The sequence below is a fragment of the Neofelis nebulosa genome, chromosome 4, assembly GCF_028018385.1.
Source record: "Neofelis nebulosa isolate mNeoNeb1 chromosome 4, mNeoNeb1.pri, whole genome shotgun sequence".
In the NCBI taxonomy this organism is placed as follows: domain Eukaryota; kingdom Metazoa; phylum Chordata; class Mammalia; order Carnivora; family Felidae; genus Neofelis; species Neofelis nebulosa.
This window is the reverse complement of record NC_080785.1, coordinates 23,887,928-23,915,328: the sequence shown is the minus strand read 5'-3', so window position 1 is coordinate 23,915,328 and position 27,401 is coordinate 23,887,928. Positions and strand designations below refer to the sequence as shown.

General features: G+C 42.8%; 2 protein-coding genes across 10 annotated transcripts in view; both read left to right on the top strand.

Moving 5' to 3' along the window:
• The window catches only part of AHCYL2 (adenosylhomocysteinase like 2), a 170,957-nt gene extending 155,491 nt beyond the window's left edge, over window positions 1-15,466 (top strand). For all 9 annotated transcript variants that reach the window (XM_058724316.1, XM_058724317.1, XM_058724320.1 and 6 more), the window contains 6 exons: window positions 1,361-1,455; window positions 8,262-8,360; window positions 10,040-10,108; window positions 10,212-10,290; window positions 11,820-11,940; window positions 12,358-15,466. In XM_058724316.1, the coding sequence (XP_058580299.1) occupies window positions 1,361-1,455; window positions 8,262-8,360; window positions 10,040-10,108; window positions 10,212-10,290; window positions 11,820-11,940; window positions 12,358-12,364 (470 nt within the window). In that variant the 3' untranslated portion in view covers window positions 12,365-15,466. The remainder of the gene's footprint in view (window positions 1-1,360; window positions 1,456-8,261; window positions 8,361-10,039; window positions 10,109-10,211; window positions 10,291-11,819; window positions 11,941-12,357) is intronic.
• Window positions 15,467-19,236: 3,770 nt separating this feature from the next.
• STRIP2 (striatin interacting protein 2) overlaps window positions 19,237-27,401 on the top strand; it is a 48,691-nt gene continuing 40,526 nt past the window's right edge. Inside the window, exons 1-2 of the mRNA XM_058724314.1 lie at window positions 19,237-20,415; window positions 26,376-26,445. Coding sequence (XP_058580297.1) covers window positions 20,287-20,415; window positions 26,376-26,445 — 199 coding nt within the window. The 5' untranslated portion in view covers window positions 19,237-20,286. The remainder of the gene's footprint in view (window positions 20,416-26,375; window positions 26,446-27,401) is intronic.

Genomic DNA, 27,401 nt, shown 5'->3' with positions numbered 1-27,401 from the left:
CTATCCTAGTAGGTGTGAAATGGTGTTTTGCTGTGGTTTTGGTTTTTAAAGATTTTTACTTCCAAGTAATCTCTACTCCCAATATGGGGCTCCAACTCACAACCCCAAGATCAAGAGTCACACGCTCCACTGACTGAACCAGCTAGGAGCCCCTCATTGTGGTTTTGACTTGCATTTTCCTAGTGACTAATAATGTCGAACATCTTTTTTTTTTTTTTTTTTTATGTTTTATTTATTTTTGAGAGAGAGACAGAGCATGAGCAAGGGAGGGGCAGAGAGAGAGGGAGACGTAGAAGCAGGCTTCAGGCTCTGAGCTGTCAGCACAGAGCCCAACGTGGGGCTCAAACTCACAAACTGTGAAATCACGATCTGAGCCAAAGTTGGACACCTAACCGACGGAGCCACCCAGGTGCCTCAATGTTGAACATCTTTTCATGTATGCATTAACACATCTTCTTTTGTACTTCTGCTTTTGAGAAACGTCTACTCTGGTCCTTTGCTCATTTAAAAATATTTTTTTACATTTTATTTATTAATTTATTTATTTAATTTTTTTTGAGAGAGAGAGAAAGCATGCCAGAGAGGGGCAGAGAGAGGAGAGAGAAATCCCAAGCAAGCTCCAGACTGTCAGCACAGAGCCCAATGCAGGGCTTGAACTCACACACTGTGAGATCATGACCTGAGCAGAAATCAGCAGTCGGACGCTTAACTGACTGAGCCACCCAGGCACCTCCCTTTGCTCATTTTTAAACTGGGTTGTCTTTTAAGTAAGGAGTTGTAAGAGTTCTTTATAAATTTTGGATACAAATCTCTTATCAGTTATATGATTTGTAAATATTTTGTTCCATTTATTTATTTGTAAATAAATATCCCAATATATGGGTTGTCTTTTCATTTTCTTGGTGGAGTTGTTTGCAGCACAAGTTTATTTTTTCTTTGGTTGCCTCTGCTTTAGGGGTTATAGCTAGGAAAACCATTGCCTAACCCAAGTTCACAAAGATGTATTCTTATGTTCTGCTAAAGTTTTTTTAATGTTTATGTATTTATTTTGAGAGAGAGAAGAGAGAGCTCACGCGCATGTATCAGCAGGGGGAGGGCAGGGAGGGAGATAGAGAATCCCAGGCAAGCTCCGTGCTATTGGTGCAGAGCCTGATGTGGGGCTCAGTCTCACAAACTGTGAGATCATGACCTGAGATGAAATCAAGAGTCAGACGCTTAATCAACTGAGCCACCCAGGCGCTCCCTGCTAAGAGTTTTATAGTTTTAGCTGTTGTGTTTGGTCAGGTGAAATTTCACATATGGTGTGAGGTAGGGGTCCAACTTTATTTCTTTTTGTGTGGATCTCTCTTCTGTTTTTAAGGTAACAAGAATGTGGTAACCAGAGAGCACTTGGACCGTATGAAGAATAGCTGCATCGTTTGTAACATGGGACATTCCAACACAGAGATTGATGTGGTAAGATTAAGTAACTCATTACTGAGGCCTTTTTTTTCCCTCTCCTTCCCAAGAAACATAAACAGGAAGAAGAAAGGGAAGAGTCACCAGCCATCCTAAACATGACTGTCCTGGCAGAGCTGTCCACAGTCTGTTCACTTACTAGCCCTGTGACCTATGCTTGTGGATACTATAAAGCTTCTTCATCTCAATCATTTCAAATGATTATTTTCTTCCACCCCAGCTTGATACCTACTTACACTGTAAGCCATTTTGGTTCTCTAATTTGATTATATTCACCCTCAAATTATCCAATCCAACATAACACTTGGTCCTACTAAGTTGCCCAAGTAATAGTTAATAGAAGTGTTATTTATTTCTTTTCAGACTTACCAAAGTATCTCTCAGTGTGACTTTCACTCTGGTTTTAAATTTTTATGGCATTTTTCTGGCACAACTGTATTTCTCTCTGGGTAAATGGCTCAAGCAAAGCATGCTTTCATCTCCCCTGAGGGCTGCTCTGATTGAGCTCCAGCATTGCCAGGTAAGGATCAGTTGATATATTGAGAGCCTGTTGGATAATATCTATTTTAAATGATTTCTCTTTTTAACTTGTGCTCTATTCTTCTGTTATTAAAAATAGCTGGAAATACTGAAGCCTATTTCTGCCCTTAAGGTTTCTGAGTGGCATGGCTCCATTACTCTGTTTTATCGTCATGATATTTTGCTCATAAAGAGTCATTTCTTCTTGGGGCGCCTGGGTGGCGCAGTCGGTTAAGCGTCCGACTTCAGCCAGGTCACGATCTCGCGGTCTGTGAGTTCGAGCCCCGCGTCAGGCTCTGGGCTGATGGCTCAGAGCCTGGAGCCTGTTTCCGATTCTGTGTCTCCCTCTCTCTCTGCCCCTCCCCCGTTCATGCTATGTCTCTCTCTGTCCCAAAAATAAATAAAAAACGTTGAAAAAAAAAATTTAAAAAAAAAAGAGTCATTTCTTCTTTTCTTTTTTTTTTTTTTTTAATGTTTATTTATTATTGAGAGACAGAGACAGAGCATGAGCAGGAGAGGGGCAGAGAGAGGGAAGACACACTGAGCTGTCAGTACGGAGCCTGATGCGGGGCTCAAACCCACAAACCGTGAGATTATGACCTGAGCTGAAGTCGGACGCTTAACCGACTGAGCCACCCAGGTGCCCCAAAAGAGTCATTTCTTTTTTCAATATTGAAATTTAAATATTGAATGGGTTTTTTTCTTTTGTTAAGTTTCACTTATATGCCATACTCCCTTTTACTGAATAGTCAAAGATATTAATATTTCTAAAATTGTCTAGCACATGATTGTCCTTTTCTGGATTAACCTGCTTATAGAGCCCACAGATGGGAAAAGGCTTAAGGGAAGTAGTCATGCTCTGAACTCTAAAAAGAAATCTTCTGAGTAAGGGAAGGGGGAAGGAATTTTCTCTCTTAAACATTCAAGTGCTTAGATAAAAACAATTCCAAATGCAATCATATAATTTTTACATTTTTACTTAATCTTATTTCATCCTCTTGACAATCCCACAAGGCATTATTCTAATCCCTGATTTTCATTTGGGAAACTAAGAACTTAAGTCCATTGTTGTCATATACATTGATTCAAAAATTAAATTGGAGCCCAAATTTCAGGTTTTTTTTATTCTAGTCCAGTTTTTGTTTTATTTTGTTTTGTTTTCCTGTACATTGTATGTAGTATTACCTCCTCATGATTTCTAGGTTAACTTCAAATTGTGATGGTAATCCCTCTTCTAAAGGCAATCCAGGCATAAGTAATCTTGCAGGATAAACGCCAAGAAACTCTACCTTCTGTCATAAATATTTATTGTGTGATTGCTATATGCCAGGTGCTATTCTAGATGCTTGGAGTCAGTGAACAAAACAGGCAAAGATTCTTGCCCTCAGAGAGCTTATTACATTTTAAAGGATAAAAAAGACAATAAACATAGTTCATGTAGTATGTTAGAAGGCAAAAGCACATGGAAAAAAGAAAAAGTGGAGTATAGTAAGAGGAATCAGGAGTGCCAGGTTGTAATTTTAAAGAGTGGGATCAAGGTATAACCCTCATTAAAAAGGTGATGTTTGAGCAGACTTGAAGGAATTAGCGAGGTGGACTTTTAGGTGAAGAACATTTTAAGAACAGCCAGAGCAAACGCCCTGAGGCAGGAATATGCCTAGTCTGTTTGAGGATCAACAATGAGGCCAATGTGGTTGAGATAAATGAGCACGGGGCAGGGAAAAGTAGATGAGGTCAGAAAGAAGGGGCCGGATCTTACAGAGCCTTACAGGCCATTGTAAGAACTCCTGATTATATTCTGAGGGAAATAGGGTGCCATTATAGGATTTGTAATAATCTGACTTTTAAAAAAGGCTCACCCTGGCTGCTGTGTTGATACTGGACCTAGTTTTGTATGTATTGCTAGGTAGCCTCTAATATCTGGCACGGACACTAGCCAAGGGCCATGCCTCAATTCTCTTTGTGCTCTTCTTAGCAGAAGGTATATGACTAAACTGAATGGTCCAGAAAGGGACAGGCTCAGAAGGACTTTGGAAAAGTTAAATTACTCAACCTTTGATGGTAGTGTCCTGGGCATATAAAATGAAATTTAAGGAAATGGCAAACTCATCTAATCGAAATCAAAATGTTCATTCACAATTTAATTTGTATTGAATAATATGAATTGAATAGTTTCTCTGCGTTGAGTATTTACTGGCTGAAGAAATAGTGAACAATATTCCTGCTCTCGTGGTACTTATATTCTAGTGTGGGATACAGACAATCAACAGATAGACAGTGTTGTCAGTTAGTGCCTCATATGGAAGAAAAACAGCAAAGTGAGGCCATTAAGGATGCTATTTTAGTTAAGGTGATCAAGGAAGGTCTCTTTGAGGAGATAACATTTGAACAAAAACCTGAATGAATGGAAGGAACAAGGTATCTGAACATTCTATTCAGAGAGAATGGTGAGTAAAAAGATGCTGAGTTAGAAACGTGCTTTATGTTTGGAGAACAGGAAAAAGGCCATCATGGCAGGAACAGGATAGGCAAAGGATGAGAATAAGAGGCAGCTGAAGGAGGGCAGTGGGTTATGTAGGCCTTTGTAGGCCACAATAAAGACCTCAGATTTTATTCTGGGTATAGTGGAAGCCATTGGAAGCCATTCCAGCGGCACCTAGCTGGCTCCGTCAGTAGAGCGTGTGAGTCTTGATCTTGGGGTTGTGAGTTCAAGCCCCATGTTAGACGTAAAGATTACTTAAAAAAAAGGTGGGGGTGGAAGCATTCCAATTGGAAAGTTTTAACCAGGTAACTGAAAAAAATGTGACTTAACAGAATACTCTGTGGTATAAAGAAAACACTTCTGGGGCGCCTGGATGGCTCAGTCGGTTAAGCATCCAACTTCGGCTCAGGTCATGATCTCACAGTTCGTGGGTTCGAGCCCTGCGTTGGGCTCTGTGCTGACAGCTCGGAGCCTGGAGCCTGCTTCTGATTCTGTGTCTCCCTCTCTGTCTGCCCCTCCCCTGCCCACGCTCTGTCTCTCTCTGTCTCTCAAAAATAAATAAATGTAAAAAAAAAATTTTTAAAGAAAACACTTCTGGAGCTTGAGTAGTGGTAGGGACAATAGAGGCTCTTTCAGTAGTTCCAGCTATGAGAGAAAGTGGGAGCTCAGATGACATGGGTAAGCAATGAAGGTAATATATTGTGAACATAGGACCAGTGGGACTTGCTAAATGGCTCGGGTGCAGAGAGTGGAAAAAAGAGGAGAATCTCTATAAGTAATCTCAGTGAAACTGCAAAGGAGAATGATTCGGTAAATTTTACCCAGATATTTTTAGCAATCAAAAATGTAAGTGTTTTGTTTTGTTTTGTTTGTAGGAATTTATAGTTTTACCTAACCTAGAGATGTTGACTGCTGTGTTTCTTGGAAGGAATAGCTCATCAAAAGAGTTGGACATTTAGAAAACTGCATTTTTTTCCCTGTATATTAACGCTGTGAAAACTTAGGGAACCTGTGACTGGATTGCGCTCCTAGCTGCCTTTTGGCCATGTCTTTCTTTCATATGTTTCCTTTTCTCTTGAAAACAGATCTGCTTACCCATATACATCACATAGATGGCCTTTATGACTGTAACCTTCACACTTCAAGTGGCTAAACCATTATGTACACATGCTTTAAAAGTTTCCACCAGCAAAAGAATTAGAACCTGAGACTTGCTATTTTTGCAGCACTAGAACCACAGTTGTTTCCCTAAAAAAAATTGATGTGTACTATCCAAAATCACATAATACCAGTTTGTGCAAGCATGGTCATTCACAGTGAGATATACACCTTGTTTGGGAACAGTCTCTGTAAGGAACCTTTTTCCTGGTAGGTTGCTAAATGACTGTAAATCAACAGAAAAGACAATTTGATGCCTTTAAGAGAAATTCGTATATAACTATGCTGGCCATAGGAAATCCTTCTTTCAAGGACTGTCACTGTCAGATAAACTTACTAGGTTGTTGGAGCTGCCCGGGCAGTGTTAGAGATCATTTAACTCAGTGTCTCTTTGAACCCTGTTTTAAACTGACCCTCAGGTCTTTTTCTTGCACCATAGCCATTCCAGTGCTCCAGCACACTGCCTCAACAAAGCATTGATCATTTTATGATGTTCATAAGAAGTGTCTCTTCCTTGATTCCATCATATCCTAGGACAGGAGACTCCTTTTATCATGGTGTCACCTCTTTACTGCCCATCCAAGATTGCTTGTCCTCTGGAAAATTATGACTGTGAGACACTAAGAACCTAAAATACTTTAAAGTTCCAACATCTCAACAAAAAAATGCCCGTGTTACCAAGGAGTATCTTTTGTCTCTTGCCTTCTATGTTGTTATTTCTAAAGGCTAATGGATTTAATTTGTATATCCTTAACTTCCCAAAGTGGTCTGTTTGCTTAAATTCTTTTTAACTCTATTTGCAGTGTTTATTTATTTAAAAAAATTAATTCTAACTGTAAAGTAATACTTCCTTTTTTTTAATTTTAGAGAGGAGAGAGAGAGAGAGAGCGAGAGCATAAGTTGGGGAGAGGGACAGAGAGAGACAGAGACAGAGACAGAAAATCTTAAGCAGACTCCACACTCAGCATGGAGCCAGATGCAGGGCTTGATCTCACGCCTCTAAGATCATGACCTCAGCCAAAATCAAGAGTTGGACTTGAGTCACTTAACTGACTGAGCCACCCAGGTGCCCCAATAGTTGCTTGTTTTAAAAATTCAAGCAACATAAATATGTTTAAGAAGTAAAACATTTACAAAATTGAGGTTATAGTATATTGTTCTGCAACTCTGTGTTGTCACTTAACAATAATCAGTGGTTTTCATGTTAACACATATAGATCTACTTTTTTATATAATATTTGCATAATATTCCATTGTATGAAATTATCCAGATTTACTTAGCTATTCCTTTGTTAAATTAAATTTTTTGCTAATACAGATAATACTGGATTGAACATTCTTGGCACTTATATTTATGAACTTGAGCAAGTGTTTCTATAGAGCCCTAAAGGTGAAACTGATTGGTCAGAGATTAGGTACATATAAAATTTTGTTAGCTACTACCAAATTGCTCTTTCTGTTGAACCAAATTGTGAAACTTGGTATTTCAAGACATTTTGTTCCCCATGTACCTAATAAAGAAATGGTCTAGATCATTAATACAGTACTGAATATACTGAAACAGAATTATGTTTGTCTTTTCCACTAGATTGGTAATTAAAAGATGATATAGTCCCTGTCCATAAATAGCTCACAATCTAGTAGAGGAGCCCACAGTCTTGTCTATAATAGTGTCATTTACTACATCGCCTAGAATGTAGAATGTACCCAGCAAATGAGTACTGTATGACTGAAGTGTTTCTCTGTTTGTCTGAAAACTACTGTTTGGCAGATCTTCTTAATTTTACCAGCTGAGCCAAAGGGTGGTTTTAGAACATGGACTCCCTTTCTATTTTAGGAATGGCCTATTGGAAGAAGGAAGTTGTTGTCTTAAGTCTAAACCCTGTGACTGTTATTTATTTGATTGCTGCTGTTAATAAACTTAACATTTCTTCTCTTGTTCTCCGAATACACAATATACAGAAATGGAAGGAGGGTGAGCTGTTGGGAGCTTTACTCTACCATTAAGCATTTCTCTAAAGGCTACCTCACATTTGCACTTAGGTCACAAAGCTTCTGTAACTTTAAGGTGAACCACCATCATCGAGAAGGTGGAACCTGGGATATGAGGATGTGAAGGCAGAACCTCGGGCCCCAGCATGCTATATTTAGGACAACCAGCCTTCTCTAACAAATCTCACTTAGCTCCGACCCTCCTTTTTTCTGTTTCTCTTCAGCATTTGTGTATTCAGTTTGCTTTGTATCAATTTGCACTTGTTTGCATGTTGCTTTATAAGTAATTTTAGAGGCTTTTTCCTCCTCACGTATGCATCGTTTTGTGTCCCCACCTAAAGTATGAGCTTTTTGAAGGCAGAAACCTTGTCTTTGGTTTCTTTTGTATTTCCCATAGCACCTTTTACTGTGCTCAGCAGAGAGTGGGCATACAGTATATGTTGTGGAATGACATCCTGAGTGATCCCTCCCTGGCTGGGCCTAAGATTAAATACCTTGAAATGGAACAGTCCTAACCAACCTGGGAAAGGTATTCTCCATCTGGCATGTTGGTTGCTCATTTCAACTTGCTATTTGAAATGGCTCCCTTCAACATCTTTCCATAAAGTAGGGCAAGTCGTGGCCGATGATGTACTTGCTGTGTGTGTTCCAGGCGAGTCTGCGGACACCAGAACTGACCTGGGAGCGAGTGAGATCCCAAGTTGACCATGTAATATGGCCTGATGGCAAGAGGATAGTATTGCTGGCAGAGGTAAGACATAAGACTGGTAAGAGAAATTCACCCCTGACAGGAAAGACTGCAATATCCAGGTCCCCTCCTCCACATGTTCTCTCATTTCCAGCTCCTTTTGAGCACAAGCTTAACTACTTTACCAGTGGATTTTACATCTGACTGTGAAAGGTCTTTTCATTCAGCAATTAAGAAACTATTTTGGTTCCTTACTTTTCCGCAATTATCCTGTCTCTCTGTGTCAATCTACAGGTAGAGTCAGATAATGACTCTTACTGTGGAAGAATTAGCAGATAGAGCCAATGCCACTTTGAGCGATGCCTACGAAGAGATAATGTCATTTGCAGGATGGCTTAATCAGTAAGCACAAAGCAGATATTCCTGACTGTACCTGAGACTGTTGTAGGCAAGCTCTAGGAGAGTCTTTGAGTTTAGATCATGTTTTTGAGTGACATTCCTCTGAGTTGAACCAGATGTGTAGTAGGCACCCAGCTGTCTATTGGTCGTATGATTACTATTTCCCTGTCCTGACTTCTTCTGGCTCAGACTTACTCTTCACTTTCATCCCACTTAACCTTCCGTGTCAATGTTTGGCTACTTTGCCTTTCTTGAAAGCTCCTCTTCCCTAGTCTTAGATTCCTGACGGCAATATCGATGCCACTGTTCTTACCTTGACAGTTTCTCTCCTTCAGAGAAAGATACCAAAATAACAAGAATGATAATAATATGTTTCTTGAGGTTTGATTTTCTGTCAGTTTTCCTTCCTTTTTTTTAAAATTAAGGAAACTGAATATGAAGATGTAAAAGATATGCTATCTTCACAAAAGCACCCTTAAATTTATGCTGGAGTACCCTTACTGTTCTCTTTACCTTTTTCCACCTTATCTCACCTTCTCACATACTTTAGGGCATCTGTAAAGGGACCGGATTACTCCTTCACGAGAAAGGAGCTTGTACAGGGAAGGGATGAGCAGGTTGTTAAATATTCATTAATTGCTTTTATATCAGCCAGCTGTCTGGTGACTTATTTCTAGTTGCCCTGGGAGGTCCCATCTAGTGATTTTGGTGACAAAAGCAAGCACCATGGTTTTTGGCTACTATGTTTCAGCAAAAAAAAAAAGGTGGTCACGCTTCCTAGGAAACAAAATAGGAAAGGATAGCAATCTCCAGTAGCCTCCAGCCCTTGTATTCTCTGAATCATCCACTAGAAATACAAGAATACCCTTGCATTCAGGAGAACCAAACTGCAGAAGAAGCACAGAAATCATCACAGCTTACTAAGTCCAAAGATACCTCCCCTCACAACCTGGAGAGGTTGCCCCTGGACTTGACTACATCCTTGCTTACAACAGTCTTTCAAAAGAATGCCAGTGCCTCTGAAGGAGGATATTCTGTTGCAGAAAGTATGAAATTCAAGAGAAGCATACCCTTCCTTGGCATAAGCCTCAGTATCACGTGACCATCTCTATTCCTTTTTACATAATCCCAGAGATCTTTTATCCATTACCTTCATCAAATTTTCCAGAAGTTTTTAATTCCACTTAAATGTCGACCAATTCATGTCTATTTATCGAACACCTACTTTTTGTCCAGCCATGTTAGTTGGAAGTATTTGGAAAATTGCAGTTGAGTGCGTCCTTCGCTCCTCAAAGGCTAGAGACTTTGTCCTAACTCATCTGTGTCTTAACCCTTCTCTCCAGGGCCGTCTGCTGAACCTAAGCTGCTCCACAGTGCCTACATTTGTGCTCTCAATCACCGCCACTACTCAGGTAGGGCCATCAGAGCGGAAAGCAGTGGGCTGGAACGGGTCATCAAGACCATCAGGGTTTCACTTGATACCGCACATCAGCATCCATCTCTCTGCTTTTCTAGGCTCTTGCCTTGATAGAGCTTTACAATGCTCCTGAGGGTCGCTATAAGCAGGATGTCTACCTGTTGCCCAAGAAAATGGGTAAGCATGCGCTCTTCCATCCCTGTCCGTTCCCAAGTAGTTCAGAGTGAGAGGCTAAATGAAGTTTGGGGCACTAAATTTCTTATGGAAAGGGGGTGGGGAAGATATCTGTGCCTTCTAAAGTAGGAGCTAGGATTCCTAGGTTTCATTACTGATTGATTTACATTTTGCTATGATTTGGTTACATTATCATTACATTTTGCTATGATTTGGTTTGCCTACCTGTGAATTTTAAGGATTTTTTTTCTCTTCAAGTATCTTATATGCAAGAATCTCAAAGGAGAAAAAAATCTTCCCCTAAGAAAGAGGACTCATCTTCCACCTTGTGACATCTGACTTATTCCAATTCTAGGCTGCTGCATAGCCCCTTCCAGACTTTCCTCAGACTGAGAAGACTTTTCATACTACATCTTCTAACTCTGGCCTCATTGTCAGGGCCAAAGGAAAGACTGAATAGCTCCTGTTAAGACTAGTCATGTGGGTGTTTCATATAAGGGAAACATTAAACTCTTGAAAATTTAAAGAACCCGCCTCAAGCACCTGAACTGATACAGTGTGTTTACAAACTCCTGAGGCAAAGATCAGGGAATAAATCAGCTTCTGGTTTTGTTTTGCTTTAGCACTTGATGCATGGCAACTGTTAGAAGTTGACATATTTTCCCTTTAATATATCCTTTGGAAGGATATAAAAGAAATACAACAGTCTAGGGGCGCCTGGGTGGCGCAGTCGGTTAAGCGTCCGACTTCAGCCAGGTCACGATCTCGCGGTCCGTGAGTTCGAGCCCCGCGTCGGGCTCTGGGCTGATGGCTCAGAGCCTGGAGCCTGTTTCCGATTCTGTGTCTCCTTCTCTCTCTGCCCCTCCCCCGTTCATGCTCTGTCTCTCTCTGTCCCAAAAATAAATAAAAAAAAAAATAAATAAAAAATAAAAAATAAAAAAAAAGAAATACAACAGTCTATATTTTGGCTGAATACATAATGAAGTTAGGAAGACCAAACAAATAGTTAGAAAAATGACACAAAATTCTGAATAATATGTATTCAGGCAATAGAATATAGATAGAGCCCGTAACTAAGGATACTAAAAGCAAAGCAAACAGTGTAGTATCATTCTTAGACATTCCTTTCCAGTTTCCTCGGGTGTTAGTTTTTCTGAGTCGCCCAAAGTACAGAGTCTAAGGCAGAACTAAAGTTGGAGTTTCCCACCTTTTATTCCCTTGCTATCCCATCCTTTCTTTTAGACCCTAAGAACTATTGCTTCTTTCATGTCTCCCTTACCTTTCTGGGGAGAAGGAAAGATTCAAGGATGAAACAGCTGGTAAGAAAGAAGTGTTACGGTTTTGAAAAACACTGGGCTTGAAGCTCAAGCAACCACTCCTTAGAATTCTGGGCCGGTGAGCCAAAGTTGAGCATTTTTCTTTCAGCTCCGAGAATTAGAAGGTGTCTCCCAACTTTTTAAGGCCTAGCCTGGCGAGCACAGCCAGACAAGAGGCATGAATGTTTATACCAGGGCTTCTGTGGTCTGTTCCAGATGAGTATGTGGCCAGCCTACACCTGCCCACCTTTGATGCCCACCTGACAGAGCTGACAGATGAACAGGCCAAGTATCTGGGACTCAACAAGAATGGGCCTTTCAAGCCTAATTACTACAGGTGCCTTGGGCCCCCCCCAGGAAACAGGGAAACCCGGGTAGTAAAGAGCTTTCTGCACTGAAATTGGTCTTTACAACTTTTACTACATTTACATGAACTCAGAAAAATAAACCCACTCCCCCCTCAGTACCACCCCCAAAGGACTCTTTGAGGCTTTCTCCAGACATTAAATAGCGTTCCCTTTTCTGAATTTGCCTTTCTCCATTTCATCTTAAGATTATTTTTACCTCTTTATAGAGAAATACTGGGCATTTTCACTGATGTGAAAAAGCACCACAAGTATTTACCCTCACCATCCACTCCAGAAAAGTCCCTGTCTACCTGCTGTACCTTTAGGTGGGCTCTTCATGTCCCAGCATCCTCATAAGCTGATAACATAAGCTGATAACATAGTCTCATCTTTCTTTCTCCCTCTAGGTATTAAGTTCCTGTAATTCAAGCCAGAAGAAGTTTTAAGGAATAGAACTCCAAGTCTTTTCTCCACTCCTATACAGGAAAGAACCCAGCAAGCTGCTTCTCCAATCAGCTGCTCGCCGTGCTCACCCTATATGTTAGGTTATTTATTTATTAAAACCTAGAATCCTGTGCCTGTTGCCTTGGCCCAAAGTGTGGTTACTGCCCGGAAGGCTGTGAGAGCCACAAGGGACAGGCTGAGGAAGGAAAGAAATGGGGTAATCCTTCCCAGTGCATTTTTTGCATCATTCCCCGTTGACTTGGAATCCTCAGCAATGGTCATATGTCTCTTGTCCAGGTTCAGGAGTTAGTCCAGGGATTCCAGACTCCTTGTTCCCTGGGTTTTTTAGAATAAATTTCCTGCAGCTGCCTTTCTCAGCTTTGGCCCTTCCCTAGGTTAGGCCTTTTGGAAGCTACCGAGTCAACATGGCCTAAGTTCCCAGCCTTGACCATCACTATCACTGCCTTCTTTATAGAATGACTGGGAAGGAAGGAGTATATGTTATGGCTTTGGCAAGCTACACCAAAAACTTAGCTATGCCTGTGCTGACTTGGAGTCTTCTTCCTTACCCAGGACTCCTTTCTTCCTTGAATAGTCATGTCTATTTTAACACTTTCTGGGTCCAAGAGGGATGTGCCTCCATTATTTCCTCTGCAGCTCTGGTGTTTGTCAGATATTTGTCTTGCCATCTTTCTAACCCAGCTAACCCCTGCTCAGGAAGTGGGGGCTAGCCCCAGTGGGGCCCATAGTTTTACTTGTCATTTAACTGGACAGTTTCCCGGGAAGTTCCCTCTAGACTGGCACTGTCTCAGAAAAGGAGAGAAACTCTGCTTCCTGAAATTTCCTCTTACTGCCTAAAACTGCTTTTGAAACTGAGCAAGGAAAGATGAACTTTCCAATGGATCTGGGGGGAGTAGGGCTCTGGAAGTGGGACAGGTCACTCACGCCCGCAGCTTGTCACTCTAAAGAAGCAGAATGTATTTATTTGTCTCCTGGGAAGGGCTCTGCAGCTAAACTGGGTAAGCTATACAGAGGTGACACTGTAAACTGTGTCCAAATGATTAAAGCTAGTTTGACTAGTTTCAACTTCATCAGACATTTCATTTCTTTGGCCATTGCCATTGATGAAACTGGGATCTGATGTCTCTACGATTTAGTCTGTGGTTTTTCTTCTCTGCTGGGATATATTTTTTATGTTCTTGCCTCTTCCATCTCGAGACTCTATAATTCAGAGGTAGTTTCTTGAGTAACTCCAACATTACAAAAAACTAGTAATGCAAGCAGCCTGAAATTTTATGTCCCACGTAAGAGTTGGATACCTTTTGGAGACTGACATGTTGATCTTAAGGGTTTCACTGGGACCAGACTTGTTCTGAGAGTTAAAGTCTGGAGTGGCCCTAGAAATCTTGAATGAAATGAGTCCCTTCCCCACCCCCCCCCGACAACTTTCTTTAACACTCTCATGTTTGTTGGTTTGTTTCCCGCCCCCCCCCCCCCTTTCTTTTTTCCTACCCTGGTCTGCCTCATAGTCTTAAGACCAAGGTAACTCAAGGAAACACCACCAGACCACCCAGGATCACTATAACCTTCCCACCCTGATTCTCCTCACCTACCTCCACTTTGTTCAACTTCCCCTGGCGTTCATATATACTTTCAGAGCTAGTCTGGAAGTGACCTTCCTTTTGGAGGTAGAGAGGTGGCCTTTGGATAAATGGCTGTTTGCTTCATTAAGTAGTATGCAGTCTCAGCCTAGAGAGTCTGGTTCCTCAGAGGCTTTATGTCTTAGCACATACCGGAAAAGTGCCACATATATGGCTATATTCTTTCATGAGGAAGATTGTAAATGCTGAAAATTCTACTAGACCTCTCAGTTCTTCCTTTTGCCTACCCAGTTCTGAGTTTTGTATTAATTGCATCTCTTTTGTATTAGTGAATTGGATACAGGTCTTTGTAACTTTTACCAAGGGCAGATGCCATTAGGTAGATATCTGGACTCTAGCCTGTTATGTTCATAAGCCAAAAACCATAACTTGCTGTTTCTCAGTAAAGCCGAGTTCTCTAGGGAGCAGTATTACTTAGGTACTGATCCTGACAGAGCACACCCTGCCTTGTTATAGTGAAGAGACCCATTGCAAATAAAAAAGGAGCCACCTTTGGGCCTCTAAGTTTGATTGCCAGCGTTGCTGCCCATGGTGAGATATTTGCCTCTGAGTTTCAGATGACCCCCTTTCCTTTCTCTCTAGGGACCCCATGTCATCAACCATTAAGAAGAAGGAGGCCCAGGCCTCCTGAGTATTTGGGTTCTACCTTAGTGTTGGAATTTGGTCATTATTCCCTCTACCCTTGGAATCAGAGAACAAAATGTGTCTTCTTCCCTCAAGCTCTCACCTTAGATGCATTCAGGTATCTGGAAGCATAGGAAAGAAGACGAATTATCTGTTTGTATATGGCCCTGGCTGGTGGAGATACTTAGCATTTTTTCTGCAATGAATTTCTGCTAGTTTTCAAGGTCTCATTTGCCTTCTTAATGGAAATTCAGGGTTTTTGTTTTTTGTTTTTTGTTTTCCTCGTTAAAAAAAGAAAAAAGGTATCTGGTCTACCTTCTGTCTGCCCTCCTACCTCCTCAACCTACCCTCCCGTATGAGCACGGCTCCCCATGGCCACATACTCCTGCAAAGCTTTTTTGCTGCTTGGCTTTTCTCTGAACAGATCTGAAATTGCTGCTCCTGTGGTTTTCTCAAAATTAACTTTGTCATGGTTTTAAAAAAAAAGAAATCAAAATGCATTGTTGCATTAAGCTTTTTTAATAAAGGAAATTATGGAAAGAAAATAGGCAACACCAGCAAATTATATGTAGAGAATAAACTAAACTATATATATATATATAATATATATATATATTATATATATAATCATCTAGTTCTCATTGTCATCTTACTGAAAGGAAATAAAACCTCTAAGGATCACCGTTTCTGAGAGGATCTTGGAAATCTTTATGTCTAAGTGATTGTATTAGATCAGCAATAATGACTATGTAATCTCAAAAGATAAATAAAATATTCTTAAAATGGATTCTTATCTTGAGAGTATTGCTTGCTTCTGTGAACTAGGAATTCAAGAGATGAGTGATGTTTCTTGGCAACAGGCTGGAGAGCCTACTGCAGGGCAAAGATGTGAAAAGTTGAAGTGGTTACCAATAGCATATTTGAATGGCCTTAGCCTTGGGTCCCTTATTCCATGGTAGGCCATTCCACTAATATCTTTCCCCCAACCCACCCCCTGCTATGTGTGTAAAGAACCTGCTTTCTCAGAACCATCACCCCCGGGAGTTGAAAAGTATAGAGAAAATAGAGGGTGGTTCTAGATCCCCCAAGCCCTCTGTGTTCTGCCCTTAGCTGGACAACACAAGATGCCAGCATCCATGGTTTGGGATTAAAGGGTCCTGACACCCAGAACTTGACTACATCCAACCAAAGGGAAGAAATAAATTACTCTGACAGAGATTTGTTTCCAGATCAGCTTTTGCCTGACTAAATCAGAAACTAAAGGGCGAATCCAACTTCCTCTTCTTCCTCAACTACCAGTAGAGTGGCCATTTTTGAGCCAGTTTTCTAATAGCCACCTCTCTTAGTTGACAAATTAAACTAGTTCTTCCTGTGTGCAAGATGTTTTCTTCCCTCTTAGAATCTCCTGCTACTTTGACTTGTGTTCACCTAAACTAAGGGCTAAAACAGTTTGGGTAGTTGGTAATGGCTCAAAGCTGGTGCCACTCCAGTTGCGAAGGAGAATGCAGGGGCCAGCAATGAAACCTATGAGCCACTGGCAGGTTTCACCCCCCTACAGCAGGGCTTGGCTCCTCTTCTGTGAAAGATGGGAGCATGGGTGCCTGGGTCTTAGTTTCAGACTCACAGGGTAAGCCCTGACTATGCACTGCTGTGCAATTTCTCTAGCCTGTGGTCCTGTGGAAAGAGACTGGACCTCTTAAGTCAGGCTCACTTGACTAGCTCTTCCATTTACAAGTTGTATAATTTGACCAATATTATATAATGACTCAGAGCCTTGGTTTTCTTGCCTTTGAAATGGGTAATGCTTATCTCCTGGGGTAAGGACTTAAAGATCTGATTTAATTTTTAAAATGCTGCTTAAAAATCTGGCACACACCGTGCTACACAAACATCAGTTTCTTATCTCAGTCTAAGGGTCCTAAATGCCCTGTTGCCTCGTTACACCTACATGTGCAGCATTGATGGGAGAGGAAGATATTCTGTCTTTTTTCTACCGCATCATTCCGGCTGCCCAATGCCCTAAAAAATTAGATGCTGTAAGACTTTCTGCACCTTATGTTTTTTTAAGTGTTTGTTTATTTTTGAGAGAGAGACAGAGCGTGAGCAGGGGGAGGGCCAGAGAGAGAGGGACACAGAATCCAAAGCAGGCTCTAGGCTCTGAGCTGTTAGCACAGAGCCAGACACAGGGCTCGAACCCACGAACCATGGGATTGTGACCTGAGCCGAAGTCGGATGCTTAGCTGACTGAGCCACCCAGGCACCCCTCTACATCTTATTTTTAAGTTCTATAACAGGTGCTGTCTATTTAGTCAAGTATCTGACCTCCATGCTTACATGGGGAAAGGAATATGTTCAGTCCTTGTAATTATACCTATTTATACCTCTGCCAGGAGCCCCCAAATGCCTGAGTTTGGGGACAAGGAAAAGTGGTAGTGTTGATTTAAAAATAATTCAGCACGGGAGCCATCTCTGCAAGATAGAAAAACTTGTAGACCAGCCCCTGACTGATTAGCCCTCAGGTGTATGTATGGATGCCTCTGTGGTCAATGGTATTGACGGCTAGCACATCTTTGCTGACAAATAAGCTAAAAGAAGTTCAGTGTGTACCAAGTCCATGGCCTATAATTTCAAAGTTTTCAGTTCATCCATGGTTTCTTGTCAACTTCTTCCAGGAGTTGTTTCCAGATACCTTCTTCCTTATGACCAGTTCTGAAAGTGGGACTATAATGAGCAGACAGATGTCCGATCTTCACTATCTCCCATTCCACAGGGTGTAGAGAAGATAATGGATTGAGGTCTCTTGTGTTGATCCTTTGCAATCTCCATAACACCCGTTTTTCAAACCCCTTCTCTGAAAGTGAAGCCAGATGGAGCTCTAGGCTTAGCAATTAGCTTTGCATAGAGGCCAGAGAGGACTTGAGAGGTATCCTCAGTCCTCCCCACTGAAGCCAGCTTGAGGCTTTGTTCTTTCGCCCAAGGTATACACTGGAAAAGGAAGAAAGCCTCAAAACTGGCCACCACTGACTGTTTGGGGATCCTGATGATTGACTAAGCTCACAAAAGAGACGATGAAGCTCTGGGCCTATCAATCCTAGAACTCTGACTGCTTAGGAGGACAGGAATTGGGAGTAGGAAGATAGAATAATTAATTCTTTTATTAAGAAACCCTAATGGGTTGTGCAGTGGCGGCTTTACCACACTGCAGCAGTGATGAGCTAGGCGTGGGTTGTGAATTTTAAATTTTTTTTTTTTTTTTCAACATTTTTTATTTATTTTTGGGACAGAGAGAGACAGAGCATGAACGGGGGAGGGGCAGAGAGAGAGGGAGACACAGAATCAGAAACAGGCTCCAGGCTCCGAGCCATCAGCCCAGAGCCTGACGCGGGGCTCGAACTCACGGACCGCGAGATCGTGACCTGGCTGAAGTCGGACGCTTAACCGACTGCGCCACCCAGGCGCCCCGTGAATTTTAAAGCAGAGTGTGACTCTTTTAGAGTTTAACAAATTATACCCAAAAAGAAAATTCCAAAATCAAATAGTTGAGGCCTCGAGCCATGAACTTTCTTGGAAATTCGGGTCATTTCAATTCTGTTAAGCCAGTAGGTCTCAACTGCAGAAGATATTGCCCTTCAGGAAACATTTTTGCCATATCTGGAGACACTTTTGGTTGTCACAACTTGGGGGAGGGTACTACAGGCATCTACTATGGAGAGGCCAGGGATTCTGCTAAACATCCTACAATGCATGGAACAGCTCCCCACCACAAGTTTTTCAGTCCCTATTACAGAAATCTTGTGCTAAACGTACATATATGAGGTATACAAAATGAACAAAACTTGGCCCTACTCTCAAGAAACTTCTATCCACGTTGGTGGGAATGGGAGAGGAAAGGGAAGTACAGTACATGAGTACGGTAAGGAGATGTTGGGGACAAGAGAGAAAGTAACTGAGAAAGCTCCAAGGAGTTCTCGCTCTCAACTCTGCCTTCATCCATCATCTACTGACTAGCAGAGTAAATTCTGAGGGAGACATACGGTTAAGAAAGGGACAGAGCTGTCCATAAGATACAGGAAGGGGGAGCAGCCATTCCTTTGAGCCTCTTACTTTGGGGATATAGTAGAAAATATAAGAGGGGCGCCTGGGTGGCTCAGTTGGCTAAGCATTCGACTTCGGCTCAGGTCATGACTTCACAGTTTGTGAGTTCGAGCCCCGCCGTCTGGCTCTGTGCTGACAGCTCAGAGCCTGGAGCCTGTTTCAGATTCTGTGTCTCCCTCTCTCTCTGCTCCTCCCCCCACTCGCACTCTGTCTCTCTCTCAAAATAAAATAAAGACATAAAAAAATTTTAAGAAGAAATAAAATAGAAGAGTTTTGAATCCAAGCAGACTTGGCATGACACCCACCCAGCCGGAGCGGGTTGAGAACGGTCAAAAGGATGGCTTTCTGGAAGAGGAGGTAATAATGAGATAGAATCGTTATGGGACAATAGAAGCTAGCCAAGAAGAAGAGCAGAAAGTTTTTTCCAGAAAGAACAGCAAATACACTTAGACAAGATGGAACACCTTGGGAACTGCGAGGAGTAATCTCTGAGTCCTGGTTTTCTCAACAGTAATACAGGATTAGTGGAAACAACCTGTCAGAGAGAAGTAGCATAAGATATCTGGAAAGTTTCTAGTGCAAGGCCTAGAACAAAGTGGCAGTTCAACAATTCCCTCAATCCCATCCTTTTGATCCCACCCATTCCCCTCAGGCTGCTTTTTGGGGACTATTTACTGTCAACAGCGTTTTAGATAATTGGCTGACCAGAGAGCTTCCTTTGTATCAAGCCCTCAGGAGGGATCTTAGAGGAAGGAAGGGAAGTGCTAGGGAGCATACGGGGGTTTGCTCTCCATTCAACGTTTCTCCCTAGCTCACACTTGAGGAAGGTGCCCTACTTCACAAGAGAAAGGCAGATGACCAGAAGCAGCCCTGAAGGGCACCAGCGATTTCACTGAAGTGAAAATGCCCCATCCCACCCCTCCACGCACCATCTCCCAGTCGAGCCCTCACTCCAGGCGGGATAAGTTCTCGAGAAATCTGAGAGGGCGAATCTCTCGTTGCCTTCGGTGTCCCTGACCACCCGGCCGTGCCATGCCTCCCCTGCGATTGAATCGGGACTAGGGGCGTCATGCGGGAGCTAGGATAGGACATCTGTGGTAATGGGGAAACCGAGACTGCAGTGGAGCAGGAGGCGGAGACTAGAGCTCCCCGAAAAGGTCGCTATTTGGGAGCGGGTGAGTGCTGAGCGAGAAGCAAAAAGATAACCCGCCAAACCTCTAGGCCCAGAATTCGGGAAGTAATGCCGAGAGCCTACCCCCGAGCCTAAAGCTACCAGCAACGCGGCAGGACTTAAAAAAAATAGGAGGGGGGGACGTCCCGTAAATGAGCCCCCCCTCCTCCGAGTCCCGCTCGGAACGGCCGAACAACCAATCGCGATGCGGGGCGGGGCTGCGGAGCGCGGCCGCAGCCAATAGTTGCGGAGAGGGCGGAGCCTGGATCCCAGCGCGCGGCGGCGGGGTCGCCCCGGGCAGAGATCGCGGAGGGGCTGAGGTAGCCGCGGAGTAGGGTGGCATGGAGGACCCCGCGGCGCCCGGGGCCGGAAGCGCGTCCACCAATGGCAACGGCAACGGCGGCGGCAAAGGGAAGCAGACGGCACCCAAGGGCCGGGAAGCGTTCAGAAGCCAGCGGCGGGAGTCGGAGGTGAGGAGCCCGGAGAGCTTCACTTGGGGCCGGGAGACGCCCGCGGGCGGGAAGCCGTGGCTGAGGTGATTCGGCCCGGTCCCCCTGCCCTTCCGGAGCCCCCGGCGCGTTCGGGGCCGCCGCTCGGAGCGGGCGTCTGCGGGGTCTGCCGCAGCCTGGGCTGTGTAGCCCCTGACCCCTCTCTGCCTGTCTCCTGGTCGGGGGCTTCTTAGCCTTCTGGCCTCTCCTCCGGGGACGCGAAGATGTAGCGCGATCAAGACCATACCTGATACTTTTCAAATATTGATCGCACTTAGTCTCTGCAGCCCCTTGAAGTGGGGATTCGTGTTTTAGATTTACGGGAAGAAAATCTAAAGGTTTTCCGCTGAACGGAGAGGTTCAGCGACTGGCCTGAAGGGGTGAGGGGCCAGAGCTCCGCCGCAGTGGAGACGGGCCGGCGTGGGGGGCAGCCGAGCTCCCACCCCTGGGCCAGCGAGCAGATCCAGATGTGCCGAGTGACTTCTGCGCGGCCCCTTCCCCCGTGTGTTGGCAGGCTGTTTAGGGAGTGCCTTCCACGGACATCAGGACCCCTACCCGTAAGGGTCAACGAGAGGCTTCAGGCCGGGGCTGTACCGGAGGGAGTGGATGGAACTGCTCAGGATACAAACCCACAGATAGGAATATGAATGTTTGGGTTACCTCCTCGTCTTCTGAAAAGGAATCCTAACTGGGAGGATGAAAGGCGTGAATTATTAGTCTCCGACTGCCTCATGCAGCCAGTGTCCATTAACTAGCCAAGAGTAGAATTGGATCTGAGTGGGGATCAGGAGGATAGACCCCAAAACGTCAGGTGTGAAAGGGACTGTAGAGATCATCTGCTTTAGCCCTTTCTCTTCCAGAAGTAAGAGACAGAAGTCACTTGCCCAAGATCCTGCATCTGGCATAGTGGCCAGGAGCACCGAGCTTTGGGGTCATCTAGACCAGGTTTTGAATCCTAGCCCTATCACTTACTCTCTGTGTGACTTTTGGCAAATTGCCAAGCCTCTCTGAGCTCCAGTTCCTTCTTCTGTAAATGAGGTTAATGCCACCTACCTCAGAAGGTTGAGATAAAGTCAAATGAGATAATTGGATGTCAGATGTTTAATTCAGTGCAGGCACAGGCCATGTAATTGGTCAGTACAGAGTAGCTCATAGGGCCAGACCTGGTACTAGAAGCCAGGTCTTTCTTGTCCCAGTCCGTTTACCATTTGAATAGTACCTCGCAGTTTCCAGAGGGATTTCATGTAGGTTTTTCATTTTGATACAGAAAAGTAGGAATCCCTCCCATTTTTTAAAAGAGAGAAGTGGAGATGAAAAGACTAGTCCAAAATCACACCCCCTTTCAGAGACAGAGCTCTCAGCTCTGCGTCTGGCTAGATGAGGGTTCTGTCCACATCATCTCCCTCCCTGCCTCACTATGAATCTGGCCTTTTAGAACACCCTGTACCTCCTTCCCCCAAGGCGACATTGTTTTCGCTTAAATGTTTTTTTTTTTTGGGGGGGGGAGAAGAGGGTGGGCCATTCATTGTTTCAAAAATTATTGAGTCCTTTCTACATGCTCAGCACTGTTTAGGTGCTAGGGATACAATAGGGAACAAGACAAGGTCTTTTTCTGTGGCGCAAACATTCTAGCCAGGGTAGAGAGACAATATGCAAGTAAATAAAATAATCAGTTTCAGAACGATATGTTCTTTGGGAGAATTAAAACTCCTGACGTAGGAGGGCTTTTCCCTGCCTATCAAGTCTCCCATCAGGGAAAGGACTCTGATAGTACTTTCCTTTTGCCACTGAGTCCAGTATCCAGAGACTCAGAGCTTTCCACCTGCCCCACAGTTTTACCTCCTGGTTGTCTGCAGCTGTACTTTTTATGCACGGAAACGGACAACTGCAGTGATCCTCTCCATCTGGGCTCATTGCCTGCCAAAAGGCTGGCTGGAAAGATTAGCTTTCCTCCACCTTCCACTGCAGCAGGAAAGCTGCTTTTTACCTGTCAGTACATTCCCAGACTCAGATGACTATCTGCCTTTCCTTCCTTCCCTCCTTTTGCTTTCCTGTGAGAGACAGTCCTCGGGGGAGATGGATTATCCGCACACCCCCCCCCCCCCCAACCACCACCTTGGGCTTCTAAAGGATTACTGGAAGAGAATTACTGTTGGCACAATTCAAGAGAGCCTCCCCATCCATCACTGTGCCTGTAGGGGACACTGGTTGACCTACCCTCTCCCAACGGTTTAGTGTATGAACATCCCAACGAAAATAGGAAGCTAGAGAATAATTGTTTGCTTAATAAGAAGATTCTTGGGGTGCCTGGGTGGCTCAGTCAGTTAAGCGTCTGACTCTTGATATCCACTCATGTCATGATCTCATGGTTTGAGAGATTGAGCCCAGCCTCTACACTGACAGAAAGGAGCCTGCTTGGGATTCTGTCCCTCTCTCTGCCCCTCTCCCTCTCTCTCTGTCCCTCCCCACCTGTGCCCAAGCTCTCTCTCAAAATAAATAAGTAAATAAATAAACATTTTTAAAAATTTAAAAGAAAAAGAAAGCTCTTAACCAAATGAGTCACCTCAGGCCTCTTTCAGCCAGATTCCCTGGTTTAATTGGTTCCCAAATTCCTTGACAAAATTTTACTGGTTTGTGGCAAGAGGAGGAAAATTCAGGGCATTGAAGTAAGTTTTTCATAAAATGTAGTTCAATGCAATAAATTTAAAGAGTGTGTTCAATTTGGGGCATCTGGCAAGCTCTGTTGGTAGAACATGCAAATCTTGATCTCAGAGTCATGAGTTTAAGCCACATGTTGGGTGAAGAGCTTACTAAATAAATAAATAAAATAAGGATGTATGTGATTTATGTATTTATTGAGACTAAACTTTTTACTTTGGAGGGATTTTAGGTTTATAGAAAAGTTGCAGAGGTGGTATAGAGGGTTCCTGTACCCCTCGCTCAGTTTCCCCTGATGCCAGCCTTTCAGGTTTCCACAGTGCCTTAGCCAAACCATGGAAGCAGCACTGGTCCATTGACTCATGCAAGGCTCTGTTCCTTGGGAGTTCTTCTCAGGCCTGGTCTGGCCTGGCCAGCCCCCGCCTCACCCATAGCAGTTCTTCTGAACCTCCTCTGGGCTGTGAGAATTTCTCAGTGAACCTCATCCAGAGTCTGTCTGACATAAGGCAAGGTTTTGGGCTTTCAGGTGGAAGACCAGAGTGGTGACTGCCCTTCTTATCACATCATAGCAGGGGACATGCAACATCTTGTCATTGGGATGCTGGCCCTGGGCCCCACCGCAGGATGTATGCGATTTAAAACAGTATTTTTCAAACTGTGAGTTGAGACCAACATTTTTTAAAAGAAATAGAATAATAAAATCTAAATCACATAGTAATGGTATTATTTTTTAAAACTTTTGTTCTGGTTTTGTGTGTGTGTTGGAACATGTAAAATTTATTTATTCTTTGATTTACAAGCAAAAAGCTTCGAAAAGCATTACTTTTAATAACTCTTTTATCCTAAAATTGTGTCCTCATTTTGGGATATTAAACTGTTCTTTTTTGAAATATATATTTTAAAAAGATTTTTAAGTCTCTGTTAATCAGAATAAAACCTCAACTACCTAATGTCATTCCCACCCTCCACCTTTTTTTTTTTTCTGACTGGTTTCTGTAACCCAGAAGTATTTGGAAATATTTGCAATAATGGATTTAAACATGATTTGCATTGTTGGCAGTGTAAATTGATAAAGTGGTTTTGGAAAACAAAAAACGAATCTATCCTTAGGAAAGATCCTAAATATGAAAAAATTTATAGGTGTATTACAACTTTATGTTTATAGTAAAGAAAAATTAAAAACAACTTATATGATCAACAATAGAGAACTGGTTGGGGCGCCTGGGTGGCTCAGTCGGTTGAGCCTCCAACTTCGGCTCAGGTCATGATCTCATGGTCTGTGAGTTCGAGCCCCGTGTCGGGCTCTGTGGTAACAGCTCAGAGCCTGGAGCCTGCTTCAGATTCTGTGTCTCCCTCTCTCTGACCCTCCCCTGTTCTTGCTCTATCTGTCTCTGTCTCAAAAATAAATGAACATTAAAAAAAAAAATTAAAAAACAAAACAAAACAATAGAGAACTGGTTAAGTAAACTGGTTAGTTATCTGCCCACTTTGCTGTACACTTAGCTGTTTAAAATGATAGTCATAATATGAGAAAATGCCTTTTAATATAATATTAATATAATATTATATTATTATATATTATATATTATTTATATATGTAATATAAAAATGCCTGATAATATAATATTAATATTGTAAGTACAGTAAATAAAATCCTAAGTAGTATAACCACCTACATAGTGCTATCAAGTGCTAGGTAGTGTGCTAAGTGCTTTTTCCTCTATTAATTCATCTAGTGCTTACAATGACCCTATGAATTATCCTCATTTTACAGATGAGAAAACTGAGCATGTCATTTTCCAATAATTCCCTGACACCAGTTCAGTTCTGATACTATCTGTAGTTAGCACAAACCTCACAAGTTAAAGGCTCGGTTCCGTAAGACTGTCCCTACTTCAGATGCCAGCCACACCTGGGGCCCCCGGGCTACAAGCACTATACCTGGCCAACTGCAAACTCAGAGGTTCCATGACCACCCCCACCCAACCCACCCGCTGCCATCTCCTGATTCCATAATTTGCAACAATGACTCACAGAATTAAAAAAAAAACAAAAAAAAAAACTGCTCTGCTTATGATTACAATTTTAATATAAAGGATGCAATTCAAGAATGAGGAGAGGCAAAGACAAGATGTGGGGGTAGGATGGTGCAGAGCTTCCACGCCCTCTGGGTATCACCCTCCTAGCACTTTGGTGTGCCCAAACCCCATTGTTTCAGGGCTTTTACATGGGGTTTCATTACCTAGGCATGGTTGTTTAAACCATTGGCATAGGGGCTGGCTCAGTTGGTTGATTAAACCATTGGTCGGTAGTTGAACTTCATCTTCAGCCTCCTCCCCTCTCTGGAGATGGGGCCAGTCCTTCCTTTGAAACTCTGAAAGGCTCACCAGCGATCACCTCACTCGCATAAACTCTTAGTATTGTTGACAGGGGCTTTTAAATTATAGACACTCCTATCAGGAGGTTTTAGGAGGATTTAGGAGCTCTGTGCCTGGAACCGAGGGCAAAAACCAAATACATTTTTTATACCACGCTGAGGCACAGGGAGATTAAGTAACTTGTTTAAGATTGCCATATGTGATGGATGAGATTCAAAATGATATTTTTTTTGAGATTCAAAAAATTTTAACTTATATATATTAATGTATACTGGTAGGAAATACTCCAAAATGCTTAGAGAGGTTAGGGTATGGGATTACATTAAAATATTTTTTATATAGGATTATAACATTATACGTACAGCAGCATATGAAATCTAGCTTTAATATAACGTGGAGTAGAAATACTACCTTATTTGAAAATCCTGAAGTTGTGGAACATACAGCTGAGGGACCTCCTTTTATAAATGAGGAACTATGATCCAAAGAACGAGATCTGCCAAAATCATACAGTGGGCTAATGACAGTGGGCTAAAATTAGAATCCAGCTCACCTCTTTTGTTTTTGTCCATCTCATTTTTCTAGAGATCAGCTAGATGCTCTTCTGCTCTGTGTTTATGTAGGTCAGATACAGGCACAGATTTCATAGCTTTCATATCTGTTCACGATCCTAACCCTTTACTCAGAGTTTCTGATTCTATGTAGGAATCTTCAGCCCCGCCCTGCACTGAGCCTAGTATTTTGGCTTGGAGGAGGGTACTTCTTGGATTAGAGGCCCAGAAGGGACTCTCCTCGCTGCCTCCCTGATCTGATGTTGGACTTCAGGAGAGGAAGAAGATTAAATGAGAGTATAATTTCCTTTTTCATCTCTCTTCCCAAGTTACTGCAAAGACTTCTCCATTACAGGGCTCTGTGGACTGCCCCACTCTGGAATTTGAGTATGGAGATGCGGATGGGCACGCAGCAGAGTTGTCAGGTACGAGGTAGAGATGGGCTGTGGAGAGGGGACGGATGGCCACGAGGAGAGGGCCTGGGTCTGTGATCTCTCCTGGCAGCTTATCTGTTTTCCACATGCCCGTCTGTCTCCAACCTCCAGCAGTAAATATCTTCGCTTTTACATTTCTTCCTGTGATTTCTCCTTTGGCTACAGTATTCTCCACTTTCATTCTATCACTCTTTTTCTGCTTACCCTTCTTTTTTCTCTTTTGGTGCACTCTCAAATCCTTTTTCTTTCCGTCTTTTCCCCACTCCTCTTGTTTCTCGTATCTTTGCATGCGTGCCCCCTTCTTTCTGCCACCCTCTCCCTTTCTGTCTGCCTGAATTTTTAGCTTAGGCTAAGTGTGATCCCCTCACATTAAGAGCCTCCACGTTACACATGCTATTAATACCAGTTATTAATAAACGAGCTTTGGGTGGAGATGGTGTGAAAATTGAATATTCTGTCACATGGAAGTGACACTTTGAGACGTGCTTTTTCAGAGAAAAGAGACAAGCAATTTTAAAGAAGTTCTTGTGAATAAGCACGGGGAATAAATTTTGTGATGAGTGACAGAAATAGCTGAGTTTAATAACCGACAAAGGATGAGCATTCCTAATAATATATATAAATAAATATATTTCATATATGTATGCATGTGTATGTGTGTGTATCGAGAGGGAAGAGAGGAAAAGACAAGTAGTCAAAGAATATGAATAGGAATTCAGAGAATAGAAAACCATATGGTCAATAAATATATGAAAAGATGTTCAACTACATTAGTAAATGAGGAAAAGCAAATTAAAATAATGAGATATTTCACATTCATCAGATTGCAAAACTTAAAAGCCTGAAGTTGGCGAGGGTGCAGAGAAATGAGTACTTGTATACACTGACTGGCATGAGAGAGCAGAGCATAAAATTGGAAAGCACTTTGGTCACATCTAGCAAAGTTG